Genomic DNA, 17,359 nt, shown 5'->3' with positions numbered 1-17,359 from the left:
GAGGTTGGAAATTTCCTTTGATGTTGAAACGTTCCTTTAATGTTGGAACATTCCCTTGATATTGAAACGTTCCTTTGATATTGAAACTTTCCCTTGATATTGAAACGTTCCTTTGATATTGAAACGTTTCTTTGACGTTGGAACGTTCCTTTGACGTTGGAACGTTACTTTGATGTTGGAACGTTACTTTTAATGTTGAAACGTTCCTTTGATGTTGAAACATTTCTTTGATGTTGGAACGTTCCTTTGGTGTTGGAATGTTAATTTAATGTTGGAATGTTCCTATAATGTTGGAACGTTCCCTTGATATTGAAACATTCCTTTAATATTGGAACAGTCCCTTGGTCGTCAGGGTGTCGTACCATGTACAGTCTGTGAAGCCCTTTGAGGCAAATCTGTGATTTGTGATTTTGGGCTATATAAATAAAATTGATTTGATTTGATAATGTTGGAACGCTCCTTTGATATTGAAACGTTCCTTTGATATTGAAACGTTCCCTTGATATTGAAACGTTCCCTTGATATTGAAACGTTTCTTTGATGTTGAAACGTCCCTTTAATGTTGGAACGTTCCCTTGATATTGAAACATTCCTTTAATATTGGAACAGTCCCTTGATATTTAAACGTTCCCTTGATATTTAAACGTTCCCTTGATATTGAAACTTTCCCTTGATATTGAAACGTTTCTTTGACGTTGGAACGATCCTTTGACGTTGGAACGATCCTTTGACGTTGGAACGTTCCTTTGACGTTGGAACGTTACTTTAATGTTGAAACGTTCCTTTGATGTTGAAACATTTCTTTGATGTTGGAACGTTCCTTTGATGTTGGAATGTTACTTTAATGTTGGAATGTTCCTATAAAGTTGGAACGTTCCTTTGATATTGAAACGTTCCTTTGATATTGAAACGTTCCTTTTATATTGAAACGTTCCCTTGATATTGAAACGTTCCCTTGATATTGAAACATTCCCTTGTTAATGAAACGTTCCCTTGACATAGAAATGTTCCTTTGATATTGAAACGTTCTTTTGAAATTGAAAAGTTCCCTTGATGTTGAAACGTTCCTTTGATATTGAAACGTACCTTTGATATTGAAACGTTCCCTTCATATTGAAACGTTCTTTTGAAATTGAAAAGTTCCCTTGATGTTGAAACGTTCCTTCATATTGAAACTCCTTTGATGTTGGAATGTTCCTTTGATATTGGAAAGTTATTTTGATATTGAAACGTTCCTTTGATGTTTGAACGTTCTTTTAATGTTTAACTGTTCCCTTGATATTGAAACGTTCCTTTGATGTTGGAATGTTACTTTAATGAAACGTTCTTCTGATGCTGGAATGTCCAGTTGATGTTCTAGCAGCTTGTTAGCGTTAGCTCTCCAGCTAATGTGTTTCAGCCAATTGAGCAGACTGGGAGGTTCTCTGGGTTCCTGCTGCTGTCGTCATGTTCAGGGAATGTGGAGCTGTGACCCCGGAGGGAGAGGGAGGGGCCCAACACTTCCTGTCCACCACCACACACACACACACACACACACACACACACACACTATCTCACCCCTCAGCCTCCCAGTCTGCACTCAAGGGAAAGTTGCTCTATTTTTATCCTCAATAAATTCTTAATTCTCTTTCGGGGAGAATCAGTTTTATTTATAATATAGATATATATAATATATATAAAGTAGTATTACAGGTGGAAGGTATCAGTATATAGAAAGTAAATAGCAGTACATGTACCTGGAGTCTATACTTTAAATGTACTTTGTTACTTTGATTGACCTTTGACCTTTCGGCGCCGCGCTGCCGACTGATCAGATCTGTTTCCATCAGCAGCAGATTCCCAGATTCTGGGAAGGCGGATGCATTAGCGGTCCCCCGGGTCGTCCTCGCTCTAATGGGCCTTCTGCTGCGCTTCAATAACTGATGGAGCTGTTTATCTCCCATCAGGCCCCGCCCCCAGCCCGGCAGCCAATGGGAGCGCACCGTGGTCTCAGGACTACATTACCCACGAGTCCCGGCTGCTCGCTGTCCAAAACCAAACAGAAGTAATTCAGATTTGTAAATTCATCCATCACGAGCTCTGTGATTGGAGGGTTCCTGCAGCAATGCTTTCTGGGATTTGTAGTTTGCTTCTTTTTTCTAAGCTTGATATGGAGAGTCTGTAAAACACTGACTTCTTCTTCAAAAAACACTTTGGCTGTGTTACAGCTTGAGGCATGAATTTTTGCAGGAACTTTTCTTTTGAAATCCATTGTCATTAACCATTACATGTCTTCTATATTCCATTGGTGCATTTACTACCCTCTTGTGACCCTTGTGGCCAAAAAAGGCCATGCACACTAAAACTGCCCATTAAATCACCATACATCAAAAAAAAATTCAGATTTTTATTCATAGATATCTTAAACAAGTTCAGACTTGTTCAAAACTACCAAACATTAAATACTTTTCAGAATTTTAACCCTTAAAAAGTAAAGAGGAGACTTGTGGGTTATCAATATTAAGTGGGCATGTCAGTAAAGACTGGTGGAAACAGAGAGACGGGACACGTTGGAACTGATGAGTCGTCAGTTAATTTGACATGTCAGAATGTAAAGAATCTGAATGAGTCCAGAAACACAAATGTGTTGCAGTAGAACGTAGTAATATAAGAAGTACTTGTACTGTGTATACTGTGATACTTGAAGTACATTTTTTTATGTTTTTATACTTTTACTTCATTAAAACCTGATTGTTTTGTGTATTTTTACTTGTGACATTGAGCCTGTGAGCTGTGAGGTGATTTGATGGACAGACTGTTGTTGTTGTTCTTCTTGTTGTCGGTTGCTTCCTGTTATTGATCAGCTGATTGATTTCTGTCCTGACTTTGTGTGTGCAGGGCTCGGCCTGCAGCTGCCCATGTGGTCGTGTCCCCGCTGACTTCGAGGCGTGTCAGAGGTGAAAGGTCATGATGACGACGGTGGCCGGCGAGCTGGAGCACATGGAGCTGCAGCAGCAGTACAGTAGCAACGACACGGTCAACAACCGATGGGACGACGAGTGGGACAACGAGAACAGCTCTGCCCGCCTCTTCGAACGCTCTCGCATCAAGGCGCTCGCAGGTAACCGAACACTGCTGCAACAACTGAGACACCTGAACACCTGAACCTGTTGAGTTCTGGTTCTCCTCATCTTGAATATAAAGTGGAACATGTTCAGCTTCTCTATCAGCTGATCATCATGTTTCTCTGACTCACTGAACATTTATAAAATTATGATTTTTTTACTCTCAGTGAAGAATGTTTAATGTTGATTCTAAATCTAATGAGGAGAACATCTAGTTGAGTGTGTTTGTAAAAGCCACTTTCTACTCTCCACTGGGCTTCTTCCTATTATTCTTCTGGGGTTTTTTTTCTCTGTTTTTTCTGTTCGACTGCTCCTCCCGGAGTTTTGGTCACACATACACCAAAAAGCTATCAAATCGGTTTTGGCAAACAGTTTTCAAATTATGTGGCAAAAACATGCCAAAAAATCCCCCCAATGTTACCCTATGGAGAGGCTTGAGTGGATGACATCATTGCTTGAGTGAAGAGGGAGAGAACAACTGTCAAACTGCGCTCGAGGCCGCAGATACCACTCTACAGAAATAATTTATACATAGAAACGTAGGAAATTTTGTCTTCTCACTCACATTGGTCTGCTAAAGCTAAAGTTATAGTTTGGGCGTAGGACGCACAGATACACCACCAACACGCACTCACAGCCTCATAGATGCCATGTTAAAAAGGAGGGAAAATTTCTAAAGGAAAGCAGCTCTGCTCTGATTGGTGGCCGCCACCTGGCCCTGGTTGCTTGACTACCAAAGCCTGAAGATTTGACAGCATGATGACATCATCAGGTCAGCCTGATGATGTGATCACGCTGCTGAAATAAAACTCATTTATAAACACAGAACAGTAAACAGCAGCATTGTCTGCAGATAAACCCACATTTGTTCGACCAAAGGGAAACTTTTAACCCTTTGAACTCAGCGGAGTTTAATACATAAATCTATATGTCTCTATACGTCCTGCAGCTGTGTGGAATCAGCACAATCAACGACTCAATCATGCTAATTTATAACATCATGAGGCAGAAAATCAAACTGTCTCCAGGTGGACGTTTCCAGGAGTTTCACTGTGACGGGACGAACTCAGGTTCACACTCAGGCGCTCTGCTGACTCACTGACGGTTGAAGTGATTTGTGTTTCCTACAGAACAGACTCGTAGTGTGTCCGATCAGCCACCACACACACACACACAACACAACAGCTCAGTGTGTGTGTGTGTGTGTGTGTGTGTGTGTGTGTGTGTGTGTGTGTGTGTGTGTGTGTATGTCGGGACACCAACTCCGTTCTGCCTGATTTAAGGGCTTTTTTATGGTCTTCTATGCATTTTTCAGGGTAATTTAGGGTCTTCTATAATTTTGGGTTATTTTGCATATTTTTTATGCTGTTTTATTTTTGGGCTTTTTACATCTTTTAATGGTAATTTCACGTCTTTTTTCCGTCTCCTGCTGAAAATCCTGTGTGTCTGACCCTTCCTCCTCCCTCACTGACTGACTCTGTGTGAATCTCTGTGGCCTCTAGAGGGCGCCACTAACTCCAGATGGAGACATGGAGGACTGAGCTGATTGGATGTTTGTTGGTGAAATGCATCTTGGGAGTCTGACAGCCGAGATACTCTGTGTGTGTATGTGTGTGTGTGTGTGTATGTGTGTGTGCGCGCAGGATGTTTGTTCCTTTAGTCAGGAATGTTCAGGAACAATGAGGGGAAACACCCCCCTCCCCCCACTCCTGATGACATCATTGTAAAGCTGGAACATGATTGGCTGATCTATAAACCTTTAATATCAGCACTGCAAAGAGGGGTGTCTAAAAACAGGATAAAACACTAAATCTGAGGGAAATCATCTTGCTGCATGGACAGATAATTTCGCTTAACAAGATTTCTTCAATTAAGATTGATTTTTTCTGCAGCCTCTTATTGTAAATATGGGACAAGGTTTGAATACAAACTGTTGAAATTTCAAATAATAATTAATAAAACAGAAAAACAGAGTGTTTGAATCCTTTACGTGACATGCAAATATTCAGCTGAAGATGGGAAATCCAGGAATTTAACAACCCGTTTCTTTCATTTTTAACAGTGTGTATTTAGTCTGCCACTCCCCCTGTTTGCAGTGTGGCAGTGTGTGTGTGTGTGTGTGTGTGTGTGTGTGTGTGTGTGTTGGAGGGAAACAGAGAACAATCGGAGCAGCAAAAGAAGAATGAGCAGCATGAAGCTGCCGATGATTCGAGTGTTGGGCAGGGCCGGACACACACACACACTCACTCACTCATACACACACACACACACACTCCCTGTGCAGCGTCAGTTTGACCTCTGGACTCTTTTTCTTTCACCTCCTGAAACACGAGGACGTCTCCGTCTTCAGCTGCGTCTCTTATTCTCGTCTTTTGTGGATTTTTACTCGTCATATCTGGATTTTTAAATATTGATTTTAACCGTGAACAAAAAGTTTCTGTTTCTTTACCTTCAGCTCGCTCTCAGGTCTGATTCTTAACGAGGATGTAACGGACGCAGCAGGAGATTCTCTGTGACGCATTAGATTCTGTAGTTTTCAGCAGAAAGCAGGTGGATTCTGAACCATGTTTCCTCTCTGAGCTTTATTAACCTGAACAGGAATATAAATATTAGTTAGTGATGGAGGCGGAGCCTCAGCTCAGCTACACTCAGCTGGATGGACGCTTCAAACAGCTGCAAGGTGAGGAGGAGAAGAAGAAGAAGCTCAGTCTGACTCTGCCCCAGTGGCGGACTCAGACTGTTTGAAGGACAGGGTCGAAAAAATAAAAGGCACATTCTGCACAACATGGGGCCCCACCAGCACGTAAAAAGCTATGATGCATGATGTATGATGAAATAGTCCTAATCCTTGATTGAGATTAGCATTAAGTTAAAGGAGATCCAGATCAAAGTAGTTATTGATATACACTGCATCTTCTCATTATATATTTTAATGAATTATTTAAAGAAGAAAAGGGGTTCTTTTATGTTTTATTTCAGGCATTTTATTTTGATAGTATTCTTGTAAATTCTGTGGTGGATTCTGTTAACACACTGTGCTCTTATTTTGAAAGCTGGCTCGCGAGAGCACATGATAATTTATTGTGTGAAGGGGCACCCTAGAGGGCACTCAATAATTTTTTTATGTGTAAAGGGCAGCCAATAAGGAGATTTCTCCCGTTTTCCCCCAGGGCACTTTAGCAACAACTTTAGACCAACCATAGAGGTACCAGAAGGGGACTAGCAGGGCACTCATTAAGGCACGTTATAAAAAATGTTTGTACATAATTTGTTGTACAAAGGAGCACCCTCGAGGGCACCCAATCATTTTTCCATGTGTAAAGGGCAGCCAATAAGGCACTTCCTCTTGTTTTCACCACTCTTGAGGGCAGTTTAGCGCGTTTTTTCAACCATGTCGCCCCCCCTGAGTCCACCACTGCTCTGCCCCTTCATGTGACCTCATAAACATATGACTCTGTTAACTTAACGACCAATCGGAGCTCAGGTCTGATTAACTGTGTGTGTGTGTCTCTGTGTGTGTGTCTTTGTGTGTGTCTCTGTGTGTGGGTGGGGGTGTGTGTGTTTAGATGAACGGGAGGCGGTCCAGAAGAAGACCTTCACTAAGTGGGTGAACTCTCACCTGTCCAGGGTCTCCTGCAGGATCACAGACCTGTACCTGGACCTGAGGGATGGACGCATGCTCATCAAGCTGCTGGAGGTCCTGTCAGGAGAGAGACTGGTACACACACACACACACACACACATACACACACAAACTACACACAGTACCCACTGACTGCAGCAGGGGCTGCTGGCTGATGTAGTCTCAGTAAATATTTTTACTTTCTAACTGAATTAATCTGAGTCCAGCTGCAGGTGTGTCCCACTTCCTGTTTGTCTCCTGAAACATGAGACAGTGAAGACGTCAGCGTCCCCTTCCTGCGCTGCCTTCAGGGCCTGCAGGACATCCTGCAGCTGGGACTCTTTACATCTATACATACATACATATATATATATATATATATATATACTACAGGCCAAACATTGTGAAGCAACTTACATTTTCTGTTCACAATGGCTTTCTTAAAAACCAGTATGTATTCTTTGGATTTTTGGATGTGTTAACTGATTGTTTAGACTTTACTTTCATTAAATTGAACCATTTTCCTCAATTTACCTTTAGGCTAGGTATTGATGTTACCAGATCATTGCTGAATAAATGTTAAGAAAAGAAAAGAAGGGCTCAGTTTTAGGGTTGAGAAGATTTGCAAGAGTCACAACTTCAGTGCAAAAGTGAAAAACAAAAACAAATCACAGTTTCATTATCCACTTTAGCTCTTTGGCTTTTAAAAGTTTGGATACAAAAATCCCAATAAATCTCAACTGTGTTCATATCTCTGACAAACTACCACAGAAATGGCTAGAGTGAAGCAGCTGAGTAAAGAAATAAGAGTACAGATTTATACATTAAGGAAAGAAGGATACACTGAAATAGGACTAAAAGTCCTATCCCGATTTATTTAGGCTGAACATCGATATTGATATATTTCCCAATATTTTTATTGCAAAGTGAGCAAATGTTCAGTCAAAGTCAAATGACATATCACATAAATCAAAGCTCCATAAAGTGCACATTTAAATAAAAAAATATCTTGAATAAAAATAGCCTATGAAATTAAATAGGCCAATCTTTTTCTGAAATAAATATATTTATTTCAGAAAAGAATAACGAATATTACAAAAGAACTAAATATGACAAACCCTAGTAAGGGCAGCATTTATATATAAAGAAAGGGAAATAAATTGAACTATATCGTTATATCCAATATGGTCTAATTCCATATCACATTTAAAAATATATCGATATATCTTTTATATCGATATGTCGCCCAGCCCTACACTGCAAGAGAAATTGCAAAACACCTAATGGTGTTCACTACATCCTGAAGAGACTAGAAGAAACTGGATGTTATGTTGATAGATAAATGGTGTGGCAGAAAGAGGTTTACTATAAAAGCAGAGGATAAACGTATCACTGTCACCAGTAAGAGAGATCCGTGGAAAAAAGCTCCACAAATAAGGGAAGAAATCAACATGACAAGGTCAAAACCCATATCTCTGACAACTGAAAAGGCGTTTGAGAAAGACTGGTCTGAACAGTTGTGTATCTGCAAAAAAAAACACTACTTCATCCAAAGAACAAAAAAAGAGATACGAGTGGGCAGAAGCACATACAAATTGGACCTATGATAACTGGAAACAAGTTCTTTGGACCAACAAAAGCAAGTTTGAACTATTTGGTTCAAATCGCAGAGTCTATGTCCAAAGAAAAACTGGTGAACGTCTCAAAGCACCATGCCTAACTCCCATAATAAAGCATGGAGGTGGTAGTGCCATGGTATGGGGATGTTTTCCAGGTGATAGAGTAGGAGATCTGTTTGAAGTAAAGGGTATCATTAAGAAGGAACAGTACCACTCCATCCTCCAACATCATGCAGTTCCATCTGTACATAGACTAGGTGGGTCGAAAGTTTGTTTTGCAGCAAGATAATGACCCTAAGCATTCTTCCAAGCTCTGTCAGGGTTACCTAGACTAAAAAGAAGAGGAAGGTGTTCTTTTTAAAGATGGTGTGCTCTGACCTGTCTGTCTCTGACCTGTCTGTCTCTGACCTGTCTGTCTCTCTGACCTGTCTCTTTCTCTCTCTGACCTGTCTCTCTGACCTGTCTGTCTCTCAGCCAAAGCCCACTAAAGGCCGGATGAGGATCCACTGTCTGGAGAACGTGGATAAGGCTCTTCAGTTCCTGAAGGAGCAGCGGGTTCACCTGGAGAACATGGGATCACACGACATCGTGGACGGGAACCACCGCCTCACACTTGGCCTCATCTGGACCATCATCCTCCGCTTCCAGGTAACCACGGCGACACTTGAGAGGAGACAGGTCCCGTCAGATCAAACTCACAGCAGAAAAGAAGAACAGAAATGTAGCTGCAGTCTGAAGATAACTTTAATAACTTTAATAACTCTGATTTGAGTCAATTTGAGTCAATATTTATTAATTAATTTGAGTTAATTTTGCGGTTGAATAGTGTGTTTTCTTTTTTTTTTTTTAAATCACCAAAAATCCAATTTATCATCGAAAGAAACTTGCAGCTTATTCATGAGATAAAATAAATGAAAAAATATGAATATGATATGAATACATAATAAACATTAATATGATCCTGCATATTTTTATTCTGTATTTATTTTATTTTATGATAAAACAAAGATCTTCACAGTAAATATTCTTTGAGCTGCTCTGAACTTTATGACTCGCCGGCCTCTGATTGGTCGGTTAATGAACAGCTCAGGTTAAAGTCCAGGTCGTCATGGAGACCCAGCCCCAGTGACATCACATGGTCCTGATAGAACTTTGACCGTCAAACACAGAGAGGCGTTCAGGGCCCGCAGGAAACCTGACAGCTGGAAGATAAAAACATAAAATGAACAGTCACCTGTACAGGTGGAGGTGTGACATCACAGGGGGAGGTGTGACATCACTGTGTGTGTGTGTCTCAGATTCAGGACATCAGCGTGGAGACGGAGGACAACAAAGAGAAGCGTTCGGCTAAAGACGCTCTGCTGCTGTGGTGTCAGATGAAGACGGCAGGGTGAGTACTGCAGTACTATGAATACTACTAATACTGTTTATTACTGCTGACACGTCTGAAAGTGTAAATATAGAATAATATTTAATGTGTTTCCTCTTCAGCGACACACACAGTGAAGATGCATCATTCACAACCTTTTATCTGATCTGCCATGAGATAGTCTCTGCTGCACCAGACTCCATTCAGAAAACCATCATTTTAACAGCAGTGTTCTTGTGTTCTTGCTGACAGACCTGATAAAGCATCAATTCAGCATCATGTTGTAGTTATTTCAGCTCCTTTAGATCCGTTTATTCACATTAAATCACACATAACATCACTTTATTCTGGCTTCATACGGCCTATTTTCCTTGTTGAGCTCCTCTTTCTGTCTAAGTTATGGACCTAAATATTTCAAGACAGGAGGAAATAATCCGTTCTTTGCACCAAACTGAACAAACTGCATCTTTGAGGCTCATTATCTTATTCATACAACACATGGCAGTCAGCTTCGCTCTGCTGCACCAGACTCCACTCAGAAAACCATCATTTTAACAGCCGTGTTCTTGTGTTCTTCAGACCTGACAAAGGATCAATTCAGACTGTTTCCACATCATCATCATGTTGTAGTTATTTCAGCATCCTTTAGATCTCTTTCTTCACATTAAATCACAGATAAATCTCTTTATTTTGATGTGTTAATGCTGCAGCAGCAGTCATCAGACTCAGCTCCTGCAGAAGGATCAGATTACTGTTAACACTGACAGAAACATAAACAATAATCCGACGGTGAAGCGTGTTGAACATGAGGCTAAACATAACTCTGGCCTTGATGTTGTTATTCAGGTGTTTCTAACTGAAGCTCTAAAATGTGATTTTTGTTTCTTCAGATATCCGAACGTCAACATTCACAACTTCAGCACCAGCTGGAGAGACGGCATGGCCTTCAACGCCCTAATCCACAAACACAGGTAACAACTTAATGAATCTTCATCATTTAAAATCATTTATTAAAAAATCCAGCTGAATGCAGAAATTAAAAGATAGAATGAGTTTATGAACTGTTAACTCATTACAATAATGATTCAATCTTTTTATTTTCAGGCCCGATCTGATCGACTTTGACAAACTGAAGAAGTCCAATGCTCACTACAACCTGCAGAACGCCTTCAACCTGGCAGAGCAACACTTGGGCCTCACCAAGCTGCTGGACCCCGAGGGTAAGACCCGATCCGCTTCAACTGAACCTGATCCTCTTCAACTGAACCTGATCCGCTTTAACTGAACCTGATCCGCTTCAACTGAACCTGATCCGATTTAACTGAACCTGATCCGATTTAACTGAACCTGATCCGCTTTAACTGAACCTGATCCACTTCAGCTGAACCTAAGGACACTGAACCGGTTTAATTAAACCTGAAACCCTGAAAATGTTTGAATGGTTGTGTGTTGCAGACATCAGCGTGGACCATCCTGATGAGAAGTCAGTCATCACCTACGTGGTGACGTATTATCACTACTTCTCCAAGATGAAAGCTCTGAAGGTGGAAGGCAAACGCATCGGGAAGGTCAGAACAGTCTTACCTCTGGATATTTTCTACCAGGAGTTCTTACACAAGAACACATCAACCTTTAAAAAGCCTGTTTCTGAGAGATGAACAGTCGTCTGTGTTTCAGTTTAAAAGCAGCAGAAGAAGAAGCTCTGTTGGCGGTTTGCGTTCGGACGGAATGTGACCGGACACTTCTCTGTTTGTTCCTGCAGGTGTTGGATAACGCCATCGAGACGGAGAAGATGATTGAGAAGTACGAGTCTCTGGCGTCGGACCTGCTGGAGTGGATCGAACAGACCATCATCATCCTCAACAACAGGAAGTTCGCCAACTCGCTGGCCGGTGTGCAGCAGCAGCTGCAGGCCTTCAACACCTACAGGACCGTGGAGAAACCGCCAAAGTCAGAACCACATCATGAAACTCATGTTCAGATCTGCGCCGTCCTCGTCCTCTGACTCGTGTCTTCTGTTTGCAGGTTCACGGAGAAAGGAAACCTGGAGGTTTTGCTGTTCACCATCCAGAGTAAGATGAGAGCCAACAACCAGAAGGTCTACATGCCCCGAGAGGGAAAACTCATCTCAGACATTAACAAGGTGAGAGCTGCTCCAGCTCCAGCGCTCAGTTTAGATAATGCACACATGATAAAAAATAAGTATTTGCAGCATGAAACAAATTTGATATTTTATCTCTCAAGCTTGATTTTCATCTGATGATTATTGATGTAAATCTGCTCGTCAGGACAGAATGAAACGTTTTATTGAACGAGTCTGTTGTTCAAACGTGTTTAACGGTCAGGCCTGGGAGCGGCTGGAGAAGGCGGAGCATGAACGGGAGCTGGCTCTGAGGACCGAGCTGATTCGTCAGGAGAAACTGGAACAACTCGCCAGACGATTCGATCGCAAGGCAGCGATGAGAGAGACCTGGCTAAGCGAGAACCAGAGGCTGGTGTCCCAGGTGAGTCAGCAACTGCTGCTAAAGTTCAATTTAATATTTCTTATATATATCATTATTATAATTCGATGAACTGCCTCCTACCTCTCTCCTGCAGGACAACTTCGGTTTCGACCTCCAGGCCGTCGAGGCGGCCACCAAGAAGCACGAGGCGATTGAGACAGACATCGCGGCGTACGAGGAGCGGGTCCAGGCCGTGGTCTCTGTGGCGAAGGAGCTAGATGTGGAGCACTACCACGACATCAAACGCATCACGGCGAGGAAGGACAACGTGATACGGCTGTGGGAGTACCTGCTGGAGCTGCTAAAGGCCCGCCGGCTGCGGCTGGAGATGAACCTGGGCCTGCAGAGAGTCTTCCAGGAGATGCTTTACATCATGGACTGGATGGACGAGATGAAGGTAGGGACACGCAGGAGACACATATTCTCATGTTTCAGTTAGAGGACAAAGCTAGTGAGTAATCTTCTCGGTCTGTCGCAGATGCTGCTGCTATCTCAGGACTATGGGAAGCACCTGCTGGGTGTGGAGGACCTGCTGCAGAAACACGCCCTCGTTGAGGCGGACATCGCCATCCAGGCCGACCGCGTGAAGGCCGTCAGCACCAACGCCACCAAGTACTCGGTCAACGACGACGGTGAGCAGCAGGATCTGTCCTTTTATCCTCTTTTCAGTGAGCAGTGATACAAGTTAGTTAATTAGTTTGTTATATATTTTGTTAGTCACTCAGTTGTAACTGTTGTTGTTATGTGTCAGTGGTGCCATCCGATTGGCTTCCTGTTTAATTTTTTGGGTTGTTTGTCATGCCTCTTTAGGAGTTTAGTCACTTATGTTCCACAGAAACTGACTGATCATTGAATATATGATAAGGCCGCTTTCCCTAAACATAACTGTACCTTGGTCTGATCCATGGCACAGTGAGGGCAAAGAAAGTGAAAATGTTTGTAGCTACTTAAACATCAGCTGCACCAGCGAACTCAGAAAGTGTTTCTAACAAAGACATTAAAGTGTTGGTAAATGTGTCTTCCTGTCCAGGCTACAAGCCCTGCGACCCTCAGGTCATCCAGGACCGGGTCTCCCACCTGGACTTCTGCTACCAGGAGCTGACCCAGCTGGCCGCTGAGCGCCGTGCCCGCCTCGAGGAGTCCCGCCGTCTGTGGAAGTTCTTCTGGGAGATGGCAGAGGAGGAAGGCTGGATCCGTGAGAAGGAGCAGATCCTGTCCTCCGTCGAGCACGGCAAAGACCTGACAGGGGCGATGCGCCTCCTGAGCCAGCAGCGCGCCCTGGAGGACGAGATGAGCGGCCGCGCCGGACACCTGAAGCACACCATTGCCGAGGGCACGGCCATGGTGCAGGCCGACCACTTCGCTGCAACCAAGATACAGGAGCGCATCGAAGACCTGCAGGGTCAGTGGGCGGCGCTGGAGCAGCTGGCAGCGGTGAGGAAGAAGAAGCTTGAGGAGGCGCTGGCGCTGCACCAGTTCCAGGCTGACGCAGATGACGTGGACGCCTGGACGCTTGATGCCCTGCGCATCGTCTCCAGCGGCGAGACGGGCCATGACGAGTTCTCCACGCAGGCTCTTGTCAGGAAGCACAAAGATGCGGCAGCAGAGGTGGCTAGCTACCGCCCGGTCATCGACTCGCTCCACGAGCAGGCTGCCTCGCTGCCGCAGGAGGAGGCGGAGTCAGAGGAGGTGCGGGGACGTCTGGCCGGCATCGAGGAGCGCTACAAGGAGGTGTCAGAGCTGACGAAGCTGAGGAAGCAAGCGCTGCAGGACGCGCTGGCACTCTACAAGATGTTCAGCGAGGCGGACGCCTGCGAGGTCTGGATCGACGAGAAGGAGCAGTGGCTGAACAGCATGGAGATCCCTGAGAAGCTGGAGGATCTGGAGGTGGTTCAGCACAGGTACCGCATGCTGCACATGTCCGGCTGTTTCTCTCTTTCAGGCAGAACTGTCTTCATATGTCCTCTGTCCTTGGCAGGTTTGAGAGTCTAGAGCCAGAGATGAACAACCAGGCGTCTCGTGTCGCCGTGGTGAACCAGATTGCCCGCCAGCTGATGCACAACGGTCACCCGAGCGAAAAGGACATCAAGACCCAGCAGGACAAACTCAACAACAGGTACAAACATTCAGCAATAACTCACCATGTTTATGAAAGGAAAAGAGTCAGTCTGTCCTCGGTGTAATCACCCTCCTGTCCTCCAGGTGGAGCCAGTTCCGAGATCTTGTGGACCAGAAGAAGGAGTCCCTGAACTCGGCCCTGGGTGTGCAGAACTACCACCTGGACTGCAACGAGACAAAGTCCTGGATCAAAGAAAAGACCAAAGTCATCGAGTCCACGCAGGAGCTGGGCAACGACCTCACAGGGGTCATGGCCCTGCAGCGCAAACTGACCGGTATGGAGCGCGACCTCGCTGCCATCGAAGACAAACTGGGCGACCTGCGAGGTGAGGCCGAGCGGCTGGCAGAGGAGCACCCCGACCAGGCCAAGGCCATCACAGGGCGTCTGGCGGAGATCACCGCCGTCTGGGAGGAGATGAAGAACACTCTGAAGAACCGCGAGGAGTCACTGGGGGAGGCCAGGAAGCTGCAGCAGTTCCTGCGCGAGCTGGACGACTTCCAGTCGTGGCTGTCCCGCACCCAGACCGCCATCGCCTCTGAGGACATGCCCAACACGCTGGCCGAGGCCGAGAAGCTCATGGCGCAGCACGAAGGCATCAAGAACGAGATCCAGAACTACGAGGAGGACTACCAGAAGATGCGGGACATGGGCGAGATGGTGACGCAGGGCCAGACAGACGCACAGTACATGTTCCTGCGGCAGCGGCTGCAGGCGCTCGACACCGGCTGGAACGAGCTGCACAAGATGTGGGAGAACCGACAGAACCTGCTGTCCCAGTCCCACGCCTACCAGCTGTTCCTCAGGGACACCAAGCAGGCCGAGGCCTTCCTCAACAACCAGGTACTCAGACAGGTTCATAACCCCGTTGTCCTTCAGATTCAATACGTTTGTATCTTTTCAAAGAGTTTGACAGCCAATCAGAATCCAGCAGTGTTTCTGTTGTCCAGAAAGTGATCCTAGATGATTGTAACGTACAGCAGCAGGCGAATCTTTATACTCGAGGTCCTGGAAAGAAGACAACCCAAACATTTGTTGGTGGTCCTGAAAGCAATGTGGAAGAAACCAAACCTCAGAAATCTTCAGTCTTCACACTGTTGCTGTGGGAGAGATTTTAGTTCTGTGTGTTTGATGGTGCTCACCGATGTGTGTCTATCCCCGCAGGAATACGTCCTGGCTCACACTGAGATGCCGACCACCCTGGAGGGCGCAGAGGCCGCGATCAAGAAGCAGGAGGACTTCATGACCACAATGGACGCCAACGAAGACAAGATCAACGGTGTGGTGGAGGCCGGCCGGCGGCTGGCGAGCGACGGGAACATCAATGCCGAACGGATCCAGGAGAGAGTCGCCTCCATCGACGACCGGTCAGCTCCATGTCCCCCTTTCCCCTGTCTCACCCTTTCCTCTGTCTCAGCGTGTCCTCTGTTACTCCCACTGTCCTCTGTCTCACCCTGTCCTCTGTCTCACCCTGTCCTCTGTCCTCTGTCAGGCACAAGAAGAACCGGGAGTCTGCGGTGGAGCTGCTGATGAGACTGAAGGACAACAGAGACCTGCAGAAGTTCCTGCAGGACTGTCAGGAGGTCCGTCTGTCCCCGAGACACAAAACACTCACAAAACACACACTTATTCTGATTGTTGAGACAACCAACACTTTTATCCCCTTCCTGCTGATAATGTGTGTGTGTGTGTGTGTGTGTGTGTGTGTGTGTGTGTGTGTGTGTGTGTGTGCGCGCGCGCGCATGTGTGTGTGTGCGCATGTGTGTGTGTGCGCATGTGTGCGCGTGTGCGTCCAGCTGTCCCTGTGGATTAATGAGAAGATGCTGACCGCTCAGGACCTGACCTACGACGAGGCCCGGAACCTGCATAGCAAGTGGCTGAAGCACCAGGCCTTTATGGCTGAGCTGCAGTCCAACAAGGAGTGGCTGGACAAGATCCAGAAGGTACCAGGGCGAGGGTCTAAAAGTCTATGGGGCTGAGGGTCTGGGGGTCTGGTGTCTTGGGGTCTGAGGATTTGGGGGACTGAGTGTGTCCCGGTCTCTGCAGGACGGCGCGCTGCTGGTGTCGGAGAAGCCGGAGACAGAGGCGGTGGTGCAGGAGAAGCTGTCGGCGCTGCACGCCATGTGGGCGGAGCTAGAGTCGACCACGCAGACCAAAGCTCAGAGTCTGTTCGACGCCAACAAGGCGGAGCTCTTTACGCAGAGCTGCGCTGACCTCGACAAGTGGATGGGGGGCCTTGAGGGCCAGATCCAGTCCGACGACTACGGCAAGGACCTGACCTCCGTCAACATCCTGCTCAAGAAACAGCAGGTACACACAGTACTGAAGTACTACAGCATGTACACACAGTACTGCAGTAATGCTACAGCAGGTACACACAGAACTGCAGTACTACAGCATGTACACACAGTCCTGCGGTACTACTACAGCAGGTATACACAGTACTGCAGTTATACTACAGCAGGTACACACAGTACTGCAGTACTAGTACAGTAGTAATACTGTAGTACTGCATCCTCATTGATCATTGTTTCAGAAATACTTCTAATAATACACTACAGTACTTTTACTGAGCAGTACAGATTTACTGAGTACTTCTTTCACCACTGAATACTGCAGCAGAAATAGTATTAGCAGTATTAGCATGTATTGTAGTATTAGCAGTATTAATACTAGTACTCCAGCTGCAGTAGTATTACATCGGCACTGTTGAAGTACTGCAGTATTATGTCCTGTGTGTCCCCAGATGCTGGAGAAGCAGGTGGAGGTGCGTCAGCGGGAGGTGGTGGAGCTGCAGAGCCAGGTGAAGGCTCTGGGACAGGAGGTGAAGGACACGGACGAAGTGGATGGCCGGAGACAGCTGGTGGAGACAAAGTTCCAGCAGCTGCTGGAGCCACTGCGCCGCCGCAGGACGTTCCTGGTGGAGTCCAGGGAGGTCCACCAGTTCAACCGGGACGTGGAGGACGAGATCGTACGTAACGCCACAGACCGCGTTCCCGATTGGAGACGATCTGTCAACATGTCT

At 45.5% G+C, this 17,359-nt stretch overlaps 1 protein-coding gene across 2 annotated transcripts in view; it reads left to right on the top strand.

The window, feature by feature from the left end:
* Positions 1-17,359, top strand: part of LOC131969040 (spectrin beta chain, non-erythrocytic 1-like) — a 34,659-nt gene that overhangs the window by 5,591 nt on the left and 11,709 nt on the right. Inside the window, exons 2-22 of one of the 2 annotated variants that reach the window (XM_059330170.1) lie at positions 1,947-2,044; positions 2,878-3,100; positions 6,671-6,822; positions 8,820-8,993; positions 9,644-9,735; positions 10,605-10,685; positions 10,819-10,934; positions 11,170-11,282; positions 11,477-11,664; positions 11,740-11,857; positions 12,060-12,218; positions 12,313-12,615; positions 12,697-12,850; positions 13,249-14,119; positions 14,197-14,334; positions 14,421-15,177; positions 15,499-15,701; positions 15,827-15,917; positions 16,131-16,277; positions 16,381-16,644; positions 17,081-17,305. In XM_059330170.1, coding sequence (XP_059186153.1) covers positions 2,947-3,100; positions 6,671-6,822; positions 8,820-8,993; positions 9,644-9,735; positions 10,605-10,685; positions 10,819-10,934; positions 11,170-11,282; positions 11,477-11,664; positions 11,740-11,857; positions 12,060-12,218; positions 12,313-12,615; positions 12,697-12,850; positions 13,249-14,119; positions 14,197-14,334; positions 14,421-15,177; positions 15,499-15,701; positions 15,827-15,917; positions 16,131-16,277; positions 16,381-16,644; positions 17,081-17,305 — 4,500 coding nt within the window. In that variant the 5' untranslated portion in view covers positions 1,947-2,044; positions 2,878-2,946. The remainder of the gene's footprint in view (positions 1-1,946; positions 2,045-2,877; positions 3,101-6,670; positions 6,823-8,819; positions 8,994-9,643; positions 9,736-10,604; positions 10,686-10,818; positions 10,935-11,169; positions 11,283-11,476; positions 11,665-11,739; positions 11,858-12,059; positions 12,219-12,312; positions 12,616-12,696; positions 12,851-13,248; positions 14,120-14,196; positions 14,335-14,420; positions 15,178-15,498; positions 15,702-15,826; positions 15,918-16,130; positions 16,278-16,380; positions 16,645-17,080; positions 17,306-17,359) is intronic. The other variant, XM_059330162.1, reaches the window with a different exon arrangement.

The sequence above is a fragment of the Centropristis striata genome, chromosome 1 (assembly GCF_030273125.1).
Source record: "Centropristis striata isolate RG_2023a ecotype Rhode Island chromosome 1, C.striata_1.0, whole genome shotgun sequence".
Classification (NCBI taxonomy): Eukaryota; Metazoa; Chordata; class Actinopteri; order Perciformes; family Serranidae; genus Centropristis; species Centropristis striata.
Note: the sequence above shows the minus strand (reverse complement) of the source record. Positions and strands in the feature narration are given on the sequence as shown.